Source organism: Zootoca vivipara, chromosome 16 (genome assembly GCF_965207765.1).
Source record: "Zootoca vivipara chromosome 16, rZooViv2.hap1.1, whole genome shotgun sequence".
Taxonomy (NCBI): Eukaryota; Metazoa; Chordata; class Lepidosauria; order Squamata; family Lacertidae; genus Zootoca; species Zootoca vivipara.
Genome location: NC_142599.1, coordinates 18,424,199 through 18,440,771, shown reverse-complemented (window position 1 = coordinate 18,440,771; position 16,573 = coordinate 18,424,199). Strand labels below are relative to the sequence as shown.

The window sequence follows — 16,573 nt, the reverse complement described above, 5'->3', positions numbered from 1 at the left end:
GCAGCTTCCTAGGTTCCTAAACTGTAGACGCAAAGATCCCTGCTTTTTCCCTCTAACCGGTTTTTAAGCATGTCCACATGCCATCGCCTTCATGCAAGTCCATTGAAGGCTTTTGTATCCAGCTGCTTGCATTTAAGTGAGTGGGCCTTTTCCTGCAACGTGAGGTGGATGTTTGTCTGAAAACCCAAATCTGCCTCAGCTCTGCCACCAACTTGCACTTTTAACACTGGACTACATTGAAGGGCTGTTGTAAGCCTCTCTTTCTTAGCCACGGGCCCATCCAATAAATATGGGGACAATAGATAACAGAGAAAACATGCTGCCTTGGGTTTATGACACAGCCTTGCACAGTTTTGGATTTAAAAAAAAATACTTGGAAGGTTCTTAAGCTGCTTATACCTTTAAAGCACATCTGAAGCACAAACTCCCCTCAAACTGTTCTGGACACAGTAGATTGTTAAAGGTTGCTGGGAATTGTAACTCTGTGAGGGCTCAACTACAGTGCCCAAAATTCTTTGAGGGAAAGAAAATTATGCTTCAAATGTGCTTTAAATGTACAGTGTGCCCAATTTTACTATCAGAGAACTTCAAATGAATATGCAGCCCATCAATGATTAATCCAGGCTTTCCCTGATCCATAAATTCAGACTCTGATTTATGTGCCTCAATCCCCCGGGAATCCTGTTTTATTTGTTATCATAAGGTAAAAGGTAAAGGGACCCCTGACCATTAGGTCCAGTCTTGACCGACTCTGGGGTTGCGCGCTCATCTCGCATTATTGGCCGAGGGAGCCGGCGTATAGCTTCCAGCTCATGTGGCCAGCATGACAAAGCTGCTTCTGGCGAACCAGAGCAGCACATGGAAACGCCGTTTACCTTCCCGCTGTAGCGGTTCCTATTTATCTACTTGCATTTTGATGTGCTTTCGAACTGCTAGGTTGGCAGGAGCTGGGACCAAGCAACGGGAGCTCACCCCGTCACAGGGATTCGAACCGCCGACCTTCTGATCAGCAAGCCCTAGGCTCAGTGGTTTAACCACAGCGCCACCTGGGTCCCTTATTTGTTATCATATTACTCTTTCATTGGTTTTATGCTACATTTTTGTTTTAACAATAATGTTTGCTTTTATGTTACACACAGGGCTTAATATTTTTATCCCCCAAATATATTAAGCAGCTTATAAACGCTTTTAAACAAGAAATGAACATTTCCAGCATTTTTTTTGAGAGAGACATGAAATAGTTACATCTGATTAATGGTTGAATTAACTCAGATCCTGCAAAAAGAAGTTTTTGTGCCTGGCGTGCTATGGTCCATGGGGTCACGAAGAGTCGGACACGACTAAACAACTAAACGACAACATTCTATAGCCTAAACATAGAAAGGTAAAGGTAAAGGGACCCCTGACCATTAGGTCCAGTCGTGACCGACTCTGGGGTTGCGGCGCTCATCTCGCATTATTGGCCGAGGGAGCCGGCGTACAGCTTCCAGGTCATGCCTAAACATATATCTTGATGCAAAATCACTGTGGGCAAACTTCACTTTGAAAACGAACTCGTGGGAGGTTTCTTTCAGTGAGGAGTTAGGACTTTTGTTTCTTTTTTTTAAAAAGGAGAAGAGTTGCGTTAAGAAACAGCTCAGGCTGTTACGATCTTTGTACCCTTTATCTGAAGACACGTTCCAGCCAAGAGCCTGGCATTATTTCAGATTACTATTATCTGAGGTAAATCATGGGAAGGTACTATAATATATGAGCAACGTCACAAGGTTATTTGGGGCTCCTTTGTTCCTGGCCGTCTTCTGTGAATTATTCCAACATGGTCTTGACCTGTCCTGATTCCACATATTCGGGACTCTGGCACTTGTGTATTTTCCCCTTCCAGAGCTGCAGCCCAGCCGCTTAAATTGAAAGCAACATCCTGCAAACAGCTGACTTCAGCAGCTGTAGGGGATGTCACGTGACCTGAAATAAACAAGAGTGAAAGAAGATTCCTCGCTGCCTGCCTGTGGTGAGAAAGTGGAGGGAAGGACTCGTTCTAAAAGCTGGTTTCAGTCCTCTGCACCCCGATCCATAATTCAAGGGAAGAGGTGAGGACTCCTAGGACATCGAGTGACCATATCAGGTAGGCTCTCCTCCTTAAGACAGCTCGTTTTCCCCTCACACCCCAAACCTCCCCGCATATCTTTGATCCCTCGAGTACAACGTTATGTTATTGATTTAGCTCGGTCCCATGCACGTTTACGTAGAAGTAAGTCCTGCTGTGTTCAGTGGTGCTTCCTGCCAGAAATAGGTGCATGGAATTACAGCCTGAAGCACCCTTATCCAACAAGGGATGTTAGAGGCAGACACAATGGCTTGGCTGAGCAGGTTGAAGGGGGAAGAATGTACTTAGTTCAGTAGTTCCAATTCCCAGCAACTGACATTCAGAGGCATATTCCCTCCAATAGGGTGGGTGGAAGAACGTAAACATCTAGCAGCCACTGACGACAGACCCTACTTTCCAGGATTTACAGAAGCCGTCCCGGTTTCTGATTTGATCCCAGAATGTCCCACTTTCCCTTAGGACGTCCCTAGTTTCATTGCAGAAATATTGGAGGGTATGGTAGGACGTCCCTGTTTTCATCAGAGAAATGTTGGAGGGTACAGTGCCAGCATTACCCACCACAAGTTTGTTCCTGCACTGAGGGCATGGGAGTCCTCTCCGTGGATATCTAGTGGACCACTTCCTATGCTTGATCTCAACGGCTGTGGCGTGGAGTCTCAACCTGCGACTCCCTATCAAATATCTAGTTGAAATAAAGTGGCTTCTGTGGAACCAGATATGTGTGTAACATGCTATCTGTGAAGCACCAAGATAGCCAATGGACATTCTTGATCTGTCTCACCAGCCCTTGCTGTTTCTCATCCAGCCAAAGTCCTTCCTGTTACGCAGACTCAGCACTTCTTCCTTGGGAAGATTGTGTCATCATGATATTCCTCCCATTGAATCTTTTACAGGCTGTCTTTGCAGTGCAGCAGGAGCCAAGTTCCTTGGGTCGATCCCTGGACTCCTTCCTGAAATTCTGGCCGGCATCTCTGTCCATTGGCTTCCTTCTTGTGACAAGCATGGACCCCAGAGGTCTATGGATCTTCGTCCTCTTCCCTATCCTGTTTGCCTCCGTCCAGCTGTGTGGTAATCTCTGCTTACGAGAAGTATCATATAGATAGATAGATAGTTTGCAAATTGCTTCTCCCCCTCGCTGAAATTCTTTTAAAAGCACAAAGAAGATTCACATTATGATGTATAACTATCGAGGGTGTATAAGACAAGGTACTTTACAACAGAATGTAGAACAGAATCAGAACGAGGGTGGAGAATCTGTGGCGATGATATGGGAAATGTTTTTACCATAATGAGGAAGAGTCAGGGCAGATTCACCCCATGCATTCAAAGCACATTCAACACCTCTTCAAACCTCATGACCTCCACCCGGGCAAGAATGCTGGGAACTCTAGTTTTCCTCTCACAGAGACACAAGATGCCTTCATTGCACTAGATGATCCCTGGGTCCCTTCCAACCGAATCGCCAGGACCCTTAATAAACTACAATTCCCATAGTTCTTTGGGGGAAGTCGTGTGTTTTAAAGCAGCCACATATGCGATCCTGTTTTGTTTTTCTCTCGGGTCAGATATCCTTGAAGGAAATTCCGATCGCATCAGGTCTTTGAACACGGAGCTCTTGAAAGTGGCAGAGGATGCGTCCGAGGAGCCGAATCCCAGTGTTTACCTGGCCTTGCGGCTGTCTAATGACCACAACTTGCAGAAGGAGAGCCAGTACCTCCAGCGCCTGAAAGATGCCTTTCAGCCCAATGCCAGCTCGTATGTCTAGCACAGGGTTTTGGTGGTGGTGGTAGGGATTTTGCAGCACGAGGGGCACATTTCCTTCTTCTGGGCAATCTCCCAGGAGCCTCACAGCAGTGGTGGGCGGGGCCAGAGGCAGAAGGGGGTGGAGCAACGGATGTACATTGCTGGAAACCACAGGAGAGAAAAGGGCTCTTGGGATCAGGCCCTGCTTGCGGGTTTCACATATGGGCCTCTGGTTGACCACTGTGAGAACAGGATGCCGGGCTGGATGAGCCACTGGCCTGATGCAACCAGCCAGAAACGCTTCATCTCAGGGTTGTGGGTTGGAGTCCCATGTTGGGCAAAAAGATGGGGGGGTTGGACTGGATGACCCTCGTGATCCCTTCCAACTCTACCATTCTGTGATATATTAGTTCAGTATACTCTTGCATTCCAACAAAGGAACATTAAGCAAGCAAGCAAGTTGTTGTTGTTTAGTCGTTTAGTCGTGTCCAACTCTTCATGACCCCATGGACCATAGCACTCCAGGCACTCCTGCCTTGCACTGCCTCCCGCAGTTTGGTCAAACTCATGTTCGTAGCTTCGAGAACACTGTCCAACCATCTTGTCCTCTGTCGTCCCCTTCTCCTAGTGCCACCAATCTTTCCCAACATCAGGGTCTTTTCCAAGGATTCTTCTCTTCTCATGAGGTGGCCAAAGTATTGGAGCCTCAGCTTCAGGATCTGTCCTTCCAGTGAGCACTCAGGGCTGATTTCCTTCAGAATGGATAGGTTTGATCTTCTTGCAGTCCATGGGACTCTCAAGAGTCTCCTCCAGCACCAGAATTCAAAAGCATCAATTCTTCGGTGATCAGCCTTCTTTATGGTCCAGCTCTCACTTCCATACATCACTACTGGGAAAACCATAGCTTTAACTATACGGACCTTTGTCGGCAAGGTGATGTCTCTGCTTTTTAAGATGCTGTCTAGGTTTGTCATTGCTTTTCTCCCAAGAAGCAGGCGTCTTTTAATTTCGTGACTGCTGTCACCATCTGCAGTGATCAAGGAGCCCAAGAAAGTAAAATCTCTCACTGCAAGCAAAAAAAAAAAGCAAGCAAGCAAAAAAATAGATAAATAGATAGACAGACAGACAGGCCCACCCCATTCCAAGTATCTTACAATCTGAGTTTTGACAGTGTGGGAGACAACAGAGGGGAAGAAAGGGAGAGGGTGAGGATTACAATCAAGTCTTCATTTAAAATATAGCAATTACACCACCATTATTATGCCAGTGGATGTAAATTCTATTATGAATGAACATCCTAATTCTAGACAAAAAGAAGAGAGAGCCACTGGTGGTGCTGTGGTTCATCTGCTGGACTAGGAAACGGGAAGCTGGGGGTTCAAATCCCCGCTCAGCCACAAAGCTCACTGGGTGATGTTGGCCCAGTTAGGCACTCTCAGTCCAACCTACCTCGCAAGGTTGTTGCACGGGGAGAGCCGTGTACGCAACCTTAAACCCCTTGGAGAAAAAGGTGGGCTCTAAACCCAATAAAACACGGTTTCCCAAACTTAGGTCTCCGGATGCCGTTGGACTACAACTCCCATCCTCGCTAGCCAGCAGGACCAGCAGTCGGGGGTGATGGGATTTGTAGTCCAGAAAACAGCTGGAGACACAAGTCTGGGAAACCCTGCAATGAAGCGAAACTGGATAAATGAAGTTAAACCTGGAGAAGGCCTAGCCTGGCTGCATGGGAGGGGCTAACGGTGTGGTTATTCTGACTTCTTCCAATCCAGCACTCCGACTCCCGTCCGCTATCATGAGCATCCTAGCACAGGTCAGCTGGCCCTGTACCTGCTTGCGCTGCGGGCCGCCTGCCACGACATGGAGGCTCTTGAAGGGAGGCAGCTGGTGACCCAGCTTAAGCTTCACTTGAACAAGGAAAAGGCACAGATAGGTAAGGTTCCAGGGGATGGCAACGAAGTTTCCTTGCTGCGTTCGCTGTTTTTCGGCAAGAGATGCTGACTAGGGACCGCTTTCTCCCTGACTGGGAAGATCACACCATCAGACTGAGTTGTAGGCACCTTTCATAGGTGTTCTCGGGGCTCCTCTGGGGGGCATGTTTATTGTTTTCTTAGAGCATTTGTACCCAGGTACCCATGTGGGACCCAGGTGGCGTTGTGGGTTAAACCACTGAGCCTAGGGCTTGCTGATCAGAAGGTCAGCGGTTCGAATCCCTGTGACGGGGTGAGCTCCCGTTGCTCGGTCCCAGCTCCTGCCCACCTAGCAGTTCGAAAGCATGTCAAAATGCAAGTAGATAAATAGGAACCGCTACAGCAGGAATGTAAACGGCGTTTCCGTGTGCTGCTCTGGTTCTCCAGAAGCGGCTTTGTCATGCTGGCCACATGACCTGGAAGCTATACCCCGGCTCCCTCAGCCAATAATGCGAGATGAGTGTGCAACCCCAGAGTCTGTCGCCACTGGACCTAATGGTCAGGGGTCCCTTTACCTTTACCTTACCCCCCTCTTCACCCAAATGCTTACATGAAGTGCATTAAAAAAAAAAAAAAGACAGTCCCAGCCAGCAGGCTTAGAGTTTGAAGAAACACGACACACAAGGGAAAAGGGATGGGGAGGGAAGAGGGGGGGGAATAATCAAACTCAGGCACCAGTTCTTTTTTTTAAAACCAATTAATTTTTATTCATTTTCCAAATTTATAACACACCAATGCCAAATTAAAACTAATTTAATACCATTTTTTCAAAAACTGGCTCCCTTTCTCCGATATTTCCATTTCTTCCCCTATTACATGCTGCTTACATTACAAATTTATCTCTAATTAACACCCATATTTACAAACAAACACAGTCATACCTTGGATCCCGAGTGCCTTGCGAGTCGAACGTTTTGGCTCCCGAATGCCGCAAACCCAGAAGTGAGTGTTCCGGTTTGCGAACATTCTTTGGAAGCCGAACATCAGACGGGGCTTCCGCAGCTTCTGATTGGCTGCAGGGGCTTCCTGCAGCCAATTGGAAGCTGCGCCTTGGTTTCCGAACGTTTTGGAAGTCGAACGGACTTCCGGAACAGATTCCGTTCGACTTCCGAGGTACCACTGTATCCTTAACCCTCAGGTGTCCCTTTACCAACTCCTGCATATAGATTGGCGGGGGGGGGGGATTAACTTGGGCACCAGTTCTTAAACGTTTGTTCTTATGATGCCCCCTGGCACAGGTCAGGGGTAGAAGTTGCCTGATGGAGCTGGTCTTTCAGCAAATATGATGGAATGAGCCTTCTTCCTCATTGAGGCAGTCTGACAGAATGGCAGCTCCCAGCTAAGGGAGAGGAGACTGGATGAAGCTGGTCTGTTGCAGAAGAGCTGAGAGAGAGAGAGCTCAGCTTCCCATCTCTCCTGCAGAGAGAGTTGACAGTTTGTCCTGATTTGCTTGCACAAAGCTTACGTGGTGGTCAGATTAGATCCAGCCTTTCTTGAGCATTTGTTCTGATCGGTTTGGAAGGAGGTTATATATAGCACAAGGAGCATCCGTCCTGGTTTGCTTACGATGCGTTTGTACATTTTCATGTTAACTTGTTCTTTCATAACACACTTTTTCAACTCATTTCCCCGTCACTTTCCTAACTGCAAAAAAAGAGGTCTGGTCCTTTTTTAAAAGTGAATTTGTTGCCCCGAGGCGGCAGAGAGCAGTTTAATCCATTTCAGCTATGCAATCCTAAATTTCTGGTGTGCACTAAAATCTCTCCCACAAAGTAGTGATGGTTCAGAAAGGGATCTTGGAGCCAGGAGTCGAGTCAGGGAACGGTTAAGGGCATCTAAGTTGAAAATAGCAAATAAACAAGAAATGGTGGGATTTATTTCATATATTTATTTCGTAAAATTTATAGGCTGGATTTTTTTAATTAAAAAACAACAACCTAAAAGCAGTTTACAATGACAACAAAACAATAAAATTATCAGTAAAAACAAAAGGCTTAAAAAGATTCAAACCATAAAATCAGCAATAGTCTAAAACATACAACAACATTCTACATGTCTGGGTAGGCTGGTCTCTAAAAATGTTTTTAGCAGGTGCCAAGAAGAGCACAATGAAGGCGCCTGCTTGGTGTCAAGTGGCAGGGAGTTCCAGTGGGTAGGTGCCGCCACATTAAAAGACTGATTGAATGAAAGCAAGTGTTGGAAATCTGAAATACGGGCAAGCACTTAAGGAGAGGTTTTTCCAGCATCTGGAAGCCTCAGAGCAGGGCTTCTTGGCTAAAGGTCAGCAAGGAGCTGGGTAATTAATTGTGGCAGAAAAGGCAGACTTACCCATTGGCCTTTCTCCTCCTGCACCCAGGTCACAAGGACAAAGGACACCCCATCACCAACTACTACCAGTACAGCTTGGGGGTCTTAGCCTTGTGCGTCCACCACAAGAAGATCGACGAGCATGTGATCCGCAAGCTCTTGCATGCAGAGGAGGAGGGACGATTTGTGCTCCACAACAAGCACTCTGTGGGTATGTGCTGCCCCCTTTGCACATGAGTCCACTCAGGTTTCTAGTCCTCAAATGTTTTCCTTTGCTATTTGTGCCCCCTGCCCTGGGGGTTGATGCATTGCAGCTTTAATCGTCTGTGCGGCTTCCGGCTGGGGGCAGCAAGCAGGAAGGGATGACCCGTTTTAATTTTGTTTGACTAATAATAATAATAATAATATATTTATACCCCACTCATCTGCCTGGGATTCCCCAGCCTCTCTGCGCAGCTCCCAACAGAATATTAAAAAAACGGCAAAATATCAAACATTAAAAACTTCCCTAAACAGGGCTGCCTTCAGATGTCTTCTGAAAGTCAGGTAGTTGTTTATTTCCTTGATGTCTGATGGGAGGGCGTTCCACTACCGAAAAGGCCCTCTGCCTGGTGTTCCCTGTAATCTCACTTCTCGCAGTGTCGCATTGAGGGAACTGCCAGAAGGCCCTCAGAGCTGGACCTCAGTGTCCGGGCTGAATGATGGGGGTGGAGACGCTCCTTCAGGTTGTGTGTGTGTAAAATTTATTTATTTACATACCCGTAGGTCTCAGGGTGGTTACAACATAAGCCACAATATAAAAACACAAACTACATTATAAAAACAAAAACATCCCAATGAACCTCTCCAACACATTTTAAAAGGACATTGGATGTTAATCAACCAAATACCTGGTTAAGGAGGAACATTTTTGCCTGGTGCCTAAAGGTGTATAATTAAGGCTCCAGTTGAACCTCCCTGGGGAGAGCATTCCACAGGCAGGGAGCCACTGCAGGAAAGGCCTGTTCTCGTGTTGCCACCTTCCAGACCTCTTGTGGAGGAGGCACATCAAGAAGGGCTGCTCCGGGGCTCTGTGCCCATTTCCCCTGTAGCAACTTGGCTGTCTTCTCTGGTACCAGCCCTACCATTAGACAGGGTGGGGCATTGCCTCAGGTGGCAAGGGGCAGGGAGCGGTGATTAGCTGTTGGGAGGACAGAGGTATGGAGAAGCAGGGGGCACCGTGAGTATGGATAGCAGGTGGCGGCGTTCAGTGGTACAGCACCTGCTGTGCTTGCAGATGGTCCTGGGTTCAATCGCCCGCATCTCCAGGTAGGGCTGGGAGAGACTCCCAGAGCTGCTGCCGGTCAGTGTAGAAAGTACTGAGCTAGGTGGACTGATGGAGGATGCAAAGGATGTAGGCATGTGTTTGGGACTGACGGGTCAGCTCTCCCCTTCATGGCTGTTTTACCCTTGCTCACCCAGACACAGAGGCGATGGGAGGTCTGGCCTTTGCCTGCTTGGAACGGGCCACCTTCTACGGGCCAGAGCTGGTGGCAAACCTCACCCAGGCTGTGGAGAGATCTAAGCAGAAGATACTGCAGGCCAAGACTGCAGAAGGGGCTTTTGGCAATGTCGGCAGCAGCCCCCTGGCCACACAGGTGAGGAGGACTCAGCCATGGAGGAATTCAGCTGTGGGTGGCAATTCTCACCGTTACTATTCTATAGCTCAGGCATCCTCAAACTGCGGCCCTCCAGATGTTTTGGCCTACAACTCCCATGATCCCTAGCTAACAGGACCAGTGGTCGGGGAAGATGGGAATTGTAGTCCAAAACATCTGGATGGCCGAAGTTTGGGGGTGCCTGCTATAGCTCTTGCTAAGCCATTTTCTTACTCTGTAACCATGAGGCAGAAACTTGAAGGATCCCTCCACTAGTGGGCATGGCCCATTAGAGCAAACGGGGCACTGCCCCGCCACCAACCTTGCTCTGCCCCTGCCCAGCCCCCACCTGCCTGGCTTCTTATGTACAAGCAGCCTAGAGGTAGCTGAGCCTCTCCTCCTCCTCCTCCTCCTCCTCCTCCATAGTCGCAGAACTCAACAAGTAGGAAGGGAACAAAGCTAGGATGAACTGGCTCCTCCTGTCATTGGCTCTGATGCCACCTACTGTTGGTCTCCTTACCTTCTGCCCCATCAGCCCAGTGGGCCCCAGACACCTCTGGATTTCCTTTCCTGTTGCATCCCATTCCAGAATCTGATTCTCTCCACTTGGCTCTACGGTTTTTTTCAAACACCACTTGTAGTGCGGACGAGGCAAGTCTTCCCCCCCCCCTTCCAATCTGAGGTTGAAGACCTTAGCTAGAGAATGGCTTGCCTCTTCAGCACAGAGTGGAAACCTCTGCGGAACTTCTGGCTCAGGCGGCATTCCCTTTTAGCTTTGCCAGGATTTCAGGCAATGCCAGCGTTCCACCGATAGCCTCTTCTACCGTAGGTGAGAGTGCAAGAACTAACATAAAGATAAAGGCACTTTTCTTCAGTCTGTGATGCCTTTTCCATCTCTTTGCGATTCAGTTCCTCATTGCTACGGGGATGAACCCAGAGTGTCCCGAGGTTGTTGCAACCCTGATTCGGAGCCTGGAGCGAGGAGATTTCCAAAACGCCCTCATCAAGTCCCAGTTGCTGCCTGCCCTGCATGGCAAGAGTTACCTGGATGTCGCCAGGATGGTGTGCCAAGATGAGAGAGGTAGTGGGCCGGGGGGGGGAGCAAAGAGGGTGTTGCAAAGGAGTAGTGGGGACGCAGTCCACTTTTGGCTCTAGTCAAGCCAGGGTAGAGTTGCGGAACACTGGGACCATAGAGGGGGGACCAGATCCAGAACTGGCCTCTGCGGGCCATTTTGACAGGTGGGAAGGGCCATCTACAGGTCAGTTGCCTGACATCGAGCCAAAAGATCGCTTGTCCCAGCCAAAGAAGAAAGGATGCAAAAACTTACAGAATATGCACAAATGGCAAAACTTACCAGAAAAATAAGAAATCAAGGTAACAAACTTTTAATAAAAGAATGGAAATGGTTTATTGAATATTCACAACTAATCTGTACACAGATTAGTTGTAATAACCTGCAGTTTTCTAAGAGTATATATTTAAAGTAGATGAAATTAATGAGTAAATTAGTTTGGAATATGCAGAAAATATAAAAAAAATTAAGGAACTGCAGAAAGAGGGGGGGGAGTCGTATTCGAAATGTTAAAATGATTGTTAAAATCACTGAAATGTGTAAAACTGAAAATCATAAATAAAATAATATTATTTTTAAAGAAGACCAGACACAGGTATAGCTCCATTCTTAGCAATGTAGCTTCCACAGCGCTGAGACCGGAGACAAGCCTCTGCCTGCTACCATTAAAAGACCTATAAGCAAAGACTCACCTCTGATCTTAGTGCTGTGGTGCTAAGCACTAAGGTCAGAGATAACAGCTCCCTGATGTCTCCGCTCTCCGTGCTTAGACTGGAGGCAGCAGATCTCTGTGCCTGAAGCTGCGGAATTTGCTCCCCCCAAAAGCAATGATGGCCTTTAAAAGGCTTTAAAAGACAAATTTGTGGAGGAAAAGGCTGTCGACAGCTACTAGCCAGGATGGCTGAGTACTACCTCTGAGCTGTCCAAAATATGGGAATCACACTCTATGCTGTGCTCAGGTCCTGCTTGTGAGCTTCCCAGCTTTCCGGGCCCAGCAGGCACACTTCTTATGTCCGCATGACAACTTGCATGCTCTCTTCGCCGCCAACCAAAAAACAAGCAGAGGTTTCACCTGAGCATACACAGAGGGCCTCTTGCTCCCCCTCTGAGATTAAAGAGGCAAGGTTCTCAGGGTACCACTTGAAAGCCAGAGGGGAAAGAGAGACACCTGTGGGGAGGTGGAACACACCTGGAAAGGGTCCAAAACGGCACCACCAAATGATGCAGAGGCAATAAGGTCCACCAGAAACCAGCCTGACTCCTGATGCACCCTCAACCTTTGCTTTCTTGCATGCAGGTGGTTTGGAGCTTGTCACCTCCTCTCCCAGGCTGGAGCCGCCCGCCGGGAGGACGCCGAGCATCCGCGTCCAGCTGCTTGTGAAGCAGCCACCTCTTCTCGTGCCGTTGTACAGAAATGTCCTCAGAGTTCCTCTCGGCTCCTCTCTGCTGGACGTGCTGAAAGTTGCAGAGAGGCTGAACACCCCCAAGCGCTTCATGTGAGGCCAATTCCATCTTCACCTGCTTCGGCTGGTGTTAAGGGGGTGAGGGGCAGTGGAGGTACAGGAACCGAGGGAGCTTCCCTCCACCGAGGCAGGCCACAGATCCATCCAGCCCAATACTGCCAGCACTGACTGGCAGTGATTCTCCAGGGTTTCAGACGGGTGTTTCCCAGTCCGACCTGGAACACTCACTTCTGGGTTTCAATCGTTTGGGAGCCAATTAGTTCAGGAGTCAAGGTGTTTCAGGTCCAATGTACGACTGTAGATGTATCTGCTGTTTTTGGTGGGTTTTTTGATTATTTAAAAAATTGTTTATGTACTTAAGAAAGAACATACACTTCAATAACATACAAGACGAAAGAAAGGCACTATAACAAAATAGAAATTAAACAAACACACAAATTTCTGACGTTTCATTCAAAATTATTACCACATTTTCCCGTGTATAAGTCTAGGGTTTTTTCCTTAGAAAATAATGTCAAAAATTAGGGGGCATCTTATACTCTGGGCCATCTCCCTCCATTTTCTTAAATATGAGTCCCCCAAAATAGGGGGCATCTTATACATGGGGGCGTCTTAGAGGCAGAAAAATATTGGTACTGTCAGCGTTGTTGAGAGTGGGGATAGCAACCCCCCCCCAATTTTAATTATTTGATTTTATTATCTATAACGATACAAATGCTTTGCCTTTAAATTTAATTTTACTTCTGTTTTCACTGTACATCACCTTGAGCCAATTGTGTAGAAGGTTACTGATTTTACTTACTGGTTTGTTTCAGAAAATTTATATGCCCCTTGCTTGCATGAAAACACACCCTCAAAACGATTTCTAATTAATACATTGCTAATGATATTATTAATAATATAATATAGCAATCAATGCCTACTAGCTGGCTGTTCTGCCTCCCCTTATCTCTGCCTCTGAATACAAGTTGGTAGCAATCACAAATGCAGAGAGGGATCTTTTATCATTTTTATTTATTGGGGTTTATATACTGCCCTATATCTCAGGGCGGTTCACAGAAAAGATCACAACATATGTAATTAGAATAAAAACAGCAACCCAATAACACCCCACCCCCACCCTAGAAAAGAGCCACATTTTAAAAGGGCATAGGATGTCAATCAGGTCAACCAAAGGCCTGGTTAAAAAGGAACATTTTTGCCTGGCGCCTAAAGGTGTGTAATGAAGACGCCAGGCGAACTTCCTTTGGGAGAGCATTCCACAGATGGGGAGCCACTGCAGAGAAGGCCCCGTTCTTGTGTTGCCACCCTCTGGACCTCTCGAGGAGGAGGCACACAAAGGAGGGCCTCAGAAGATGATCTCAGGGTCCAGGTAGGTTCAAATGCTTGGATTGCAAGTTTCCCACATGCAAACTGTTCAGCCACTTTGGCCTGGTCCAGAACAGTTCTTCCAGTGTTCCTACATCTGCTCATTCCTCAGTTCTTCATGGCGCCTCTTCCTTTTTTTGCTAAACAGGTTTGAGACCCAGAACACGCTGTCTGGCCCTCTGCTGACCGCAGTGATGGGGGTGAAGCCTCGGGAAGGGGAACGCAAGTACTGGAAGGTTCTCCGAGCTCCAAACACCGCCCTGGAGCAAGGCGAGTGATAGAAGCCCAGCAGCAAAGGAGACCTTTGTCCTATCTCTGGGGACGGGGAGGGAGGGATTGGCTTGAACCAGGCTTTGCCAACCCGGTGCTCTTCAAGAGCTTTGGCCTACAACTCCCATCAGCCTCAGCTAGCAACACCAGTTCCGGCTCTAAACCATTCCCTAGGCTTTGTCCCCACAGGCTTCCAAGCCTGGTTTACACCTTTAGGTAAAGGTAAAGGGACCCCTGACTATTAGGTCCAGTCGTGACCGACTCTGGGGTTGCGCGCTCATCTCGCATTATTGGCGAACCAGAGCAGCACACGGAAATGCCGTTTACCTTCCCGCTGTAGCGGTTCCTATTTATCTACTTGCATTTTGACGTGCTTTCAAACTGCTAGGTTGGCAGGAGCTGGGACCGAGCAACGGGAACTCACCCCGTCACAGGGATTCGAACTGCTGACCTTCTGATCAGCAAGCCCTAGGCTCAGTGGTTTAACCCACAGCGCCACCTGGGTCCCTTGGTTTACACCTTTAGGGACTACATAATGTGCCTGTGCTGAGGGTGTTAATTTGAGGGCAAATTAGATTCTCTTGGCAGAGCCTTACCCTACATCAGTTTCTCTGCTTGGGTGTTGCAATTTTAGAAGGGCAGTTATAGTTTTGATTCTATTCAGGTTTAATTGTTTTCTAATGATTGTATCCCCCCCCCATGTTTTAGCTGTTATTATTTTATCTCTAAGCCACCTTGAGTCCCAGTCAGGAGAAAAGGAAGGGTATCATCATAATAATCATAATCATCAGTATTATTATTACAGTGGTACCTCGGAAGGCGAACGGAATTCCGTTCTGCTTCCAAAACGTTCGTAAACCAAGGCGCGGCTTCCGATTGGCTGCAGGAAGCTCCTGCACCCAATCGGAAGCCGCGGAAGCCCCGTCAGATGTTCGACTTCCAAAGATCCTTCGCAAACCGGAACATTCACTTTCGGGTTTGCGGTGTTTGGTAGCCAAAACAGACGAGTACCAAGGTGTCTGGGTTCCAAGGTACGACTGTTCTGCACCTTGCATAGCCAGCAGATTTAATTCAGTCTTGAAATTTGTTGCATTTCCAGAAGGCGTTGAAGGTGGCTTGGATGTTATATAGGCACTGAGAGGTGCATCTCACTTCCTCTTGGAATGATTTATCTTCAAGCATATGTTTGCAAACCTAAGGTCTAGGACAGGCATAGGCAACCTTGGCTCTCCAGATGTTTTGGAACTACAACTCCCATGATCCCTGACCACTGGCCCTGTTAGCTAGGGATCATGGGAGTTGTAGTTCCAAAACATCCGGAGAGCCAAGGTTGCCGATGCCTGGTCTAGGAACTTAACATTTTTATTTAAAAAACTGAGATTGCCAGGAGACGGAATTCTGCACTTTATTTCTCCACTCCCATATCATTGCAGCAAACCCAAAGTCCTGGGGAGGAGCTAGAGGAGGATTTGGTCTTCGTAATGCCTCTCTGTCCTCACAGCCTCGTCTTTTGCCCTCCCGTTTTGCAGGTATCGCAGACTACATCCCACAAGACAAAGAAACCATTCTCTTCAAATTTAGCCCTTGGTAGAAATAGCCCTCACTCTGGCAAGGACCTGGCTCTCTGCTATCTCTGCCCCAACTGGCTCGCAGGACACATAAAGACACCAGCACAGAGGGAGCAATGGAGAAATCCTGAAACAACAATGGGACACAAGCTCCGCCCAAGGCATAATGGAGAACAACAACAACAACAACTGATAGACATGATATATTATGGCAGGAAGAAACATTACGGACAGAATAATTGCCACACACAGGAAGAACAAGAAGAGAGTTTGAATGCTTCACCTGTAGCTGTATAAATCATTTAATGTGCCAATGCCAATGGAAATCTTTAAAACCGCAGCTGGTGATATAAAGGATTGTTATTTTGACCAGAACGTAATTGGAATTTATAAGATTTTTGGAACGCAGAAATGAAGTAAACCATCAAATCATCAATTCTAGCATGCAGGAGGCCACCTAAATTGTATAATTCGGCATCTCAGTGATTGGTATTATTAATTGTATTATAATTTGGCAGTGTTAGAATGAGGCTAGTATTGGATTAGTGTAATTGAAGACTAATAAAAATTATATACTCATATCATTTTCCATTCTTATATACAACTAGCCGGCCCGGCCACACATTGCTATGGTTTTTTTGTGTGTTAAATGGACCTTCAGAGTCTCCCTTTTGAGTCCCCTCACCTGCCCTGTCCCAATCCTGACTCCCCTACTGCAAGTTTCAAAAATAAGACTCCTCCCCACGCGTGTTCCTGAAAATGTCCCCACCTCCCACTGCTTTGGCTGACTCAGGGTCCTACCTCCCCCCATGGCTATGTGTTCCCCCCCCCTCCCTTTATTGTGCCGCATATAAGAATAAGTTATGGGCTCCCCCCCCCATTCTCATTTATACAAAGAAGGAATGCTTCCAGTTTTTTTAGGAAATGTAAATAATAATAATAATAATAATAATAATAATAAATTTAGTTGTACACCATTTGCCCGCTTGCATTTCCACCATAAGTGAAAAAATATATCCTCAGCTTCGAAGCATTGCTTTGAGCTGCCGTGGGAAAAACACAAACAAACA

The 16,573-nt window shown here is 47.2% G+C and overlaps 1 protein-coding gene across 1 annotated transcript; it reads left to right on the top strand.

Annotated features, from left to right (window-relative positions):
• The first annotated feature begins 1,752 nt into the window (after positions 1-1,752).
• TCN2 (transcobalamin 2) lies at positions 1,753-16,082 on the top strand. Its single transcript, XM_035099252.3, has 10 exons — positions 1,753-2,122; positions 2,998-3,172; positions 3,670-3,859; positions 5,620-5,780; positions 8,174-8,335; positions 9,586-9,761; positions 10,671-10,842; positions 12,132-12,330; positions 13,814-13,935; positions 15,465-16,082. Exons 2-10 carry the CDS (start codon positions 3,106-3,108, stop codon positions 15,524-15,526), a joined length of 1,311 nt encoding a protein of 436 aa, XP_034955143.2. The 5' UTR covers positions 1,753-2,122; positions 2,998-3,105; the 3' UTR covers positions 15,527-16,082.
• The last annotated feature ends 491 nt before the right edge of the window (positions 16,083-16,573 follow it).

Bases quoted from the DNA above. Each gene is read 5' to 3' on its own strand.
- TCN2 (XM_035099252.3), top strand. From the start codon at position 3,106: ATGGACCCCAGAGGTCTATGGATCTTCGTCCTCTTCCCTATCCTGTTT. The intron at 12,331-13,813 runs GTGAGGCCAATT...TTTGCTAAACAG, and splicing joins AACACCCCCAAGCGCTTCAT to GTTTGAGACCCAGAACACGC. The intron at 13,936-15,464 runs GCGAGTGATAGA...CCCGTTTTGCAG, and splicing joins AAACACCGCCCTGGAGCAAG to GTATCGCAGACTACATCCCA.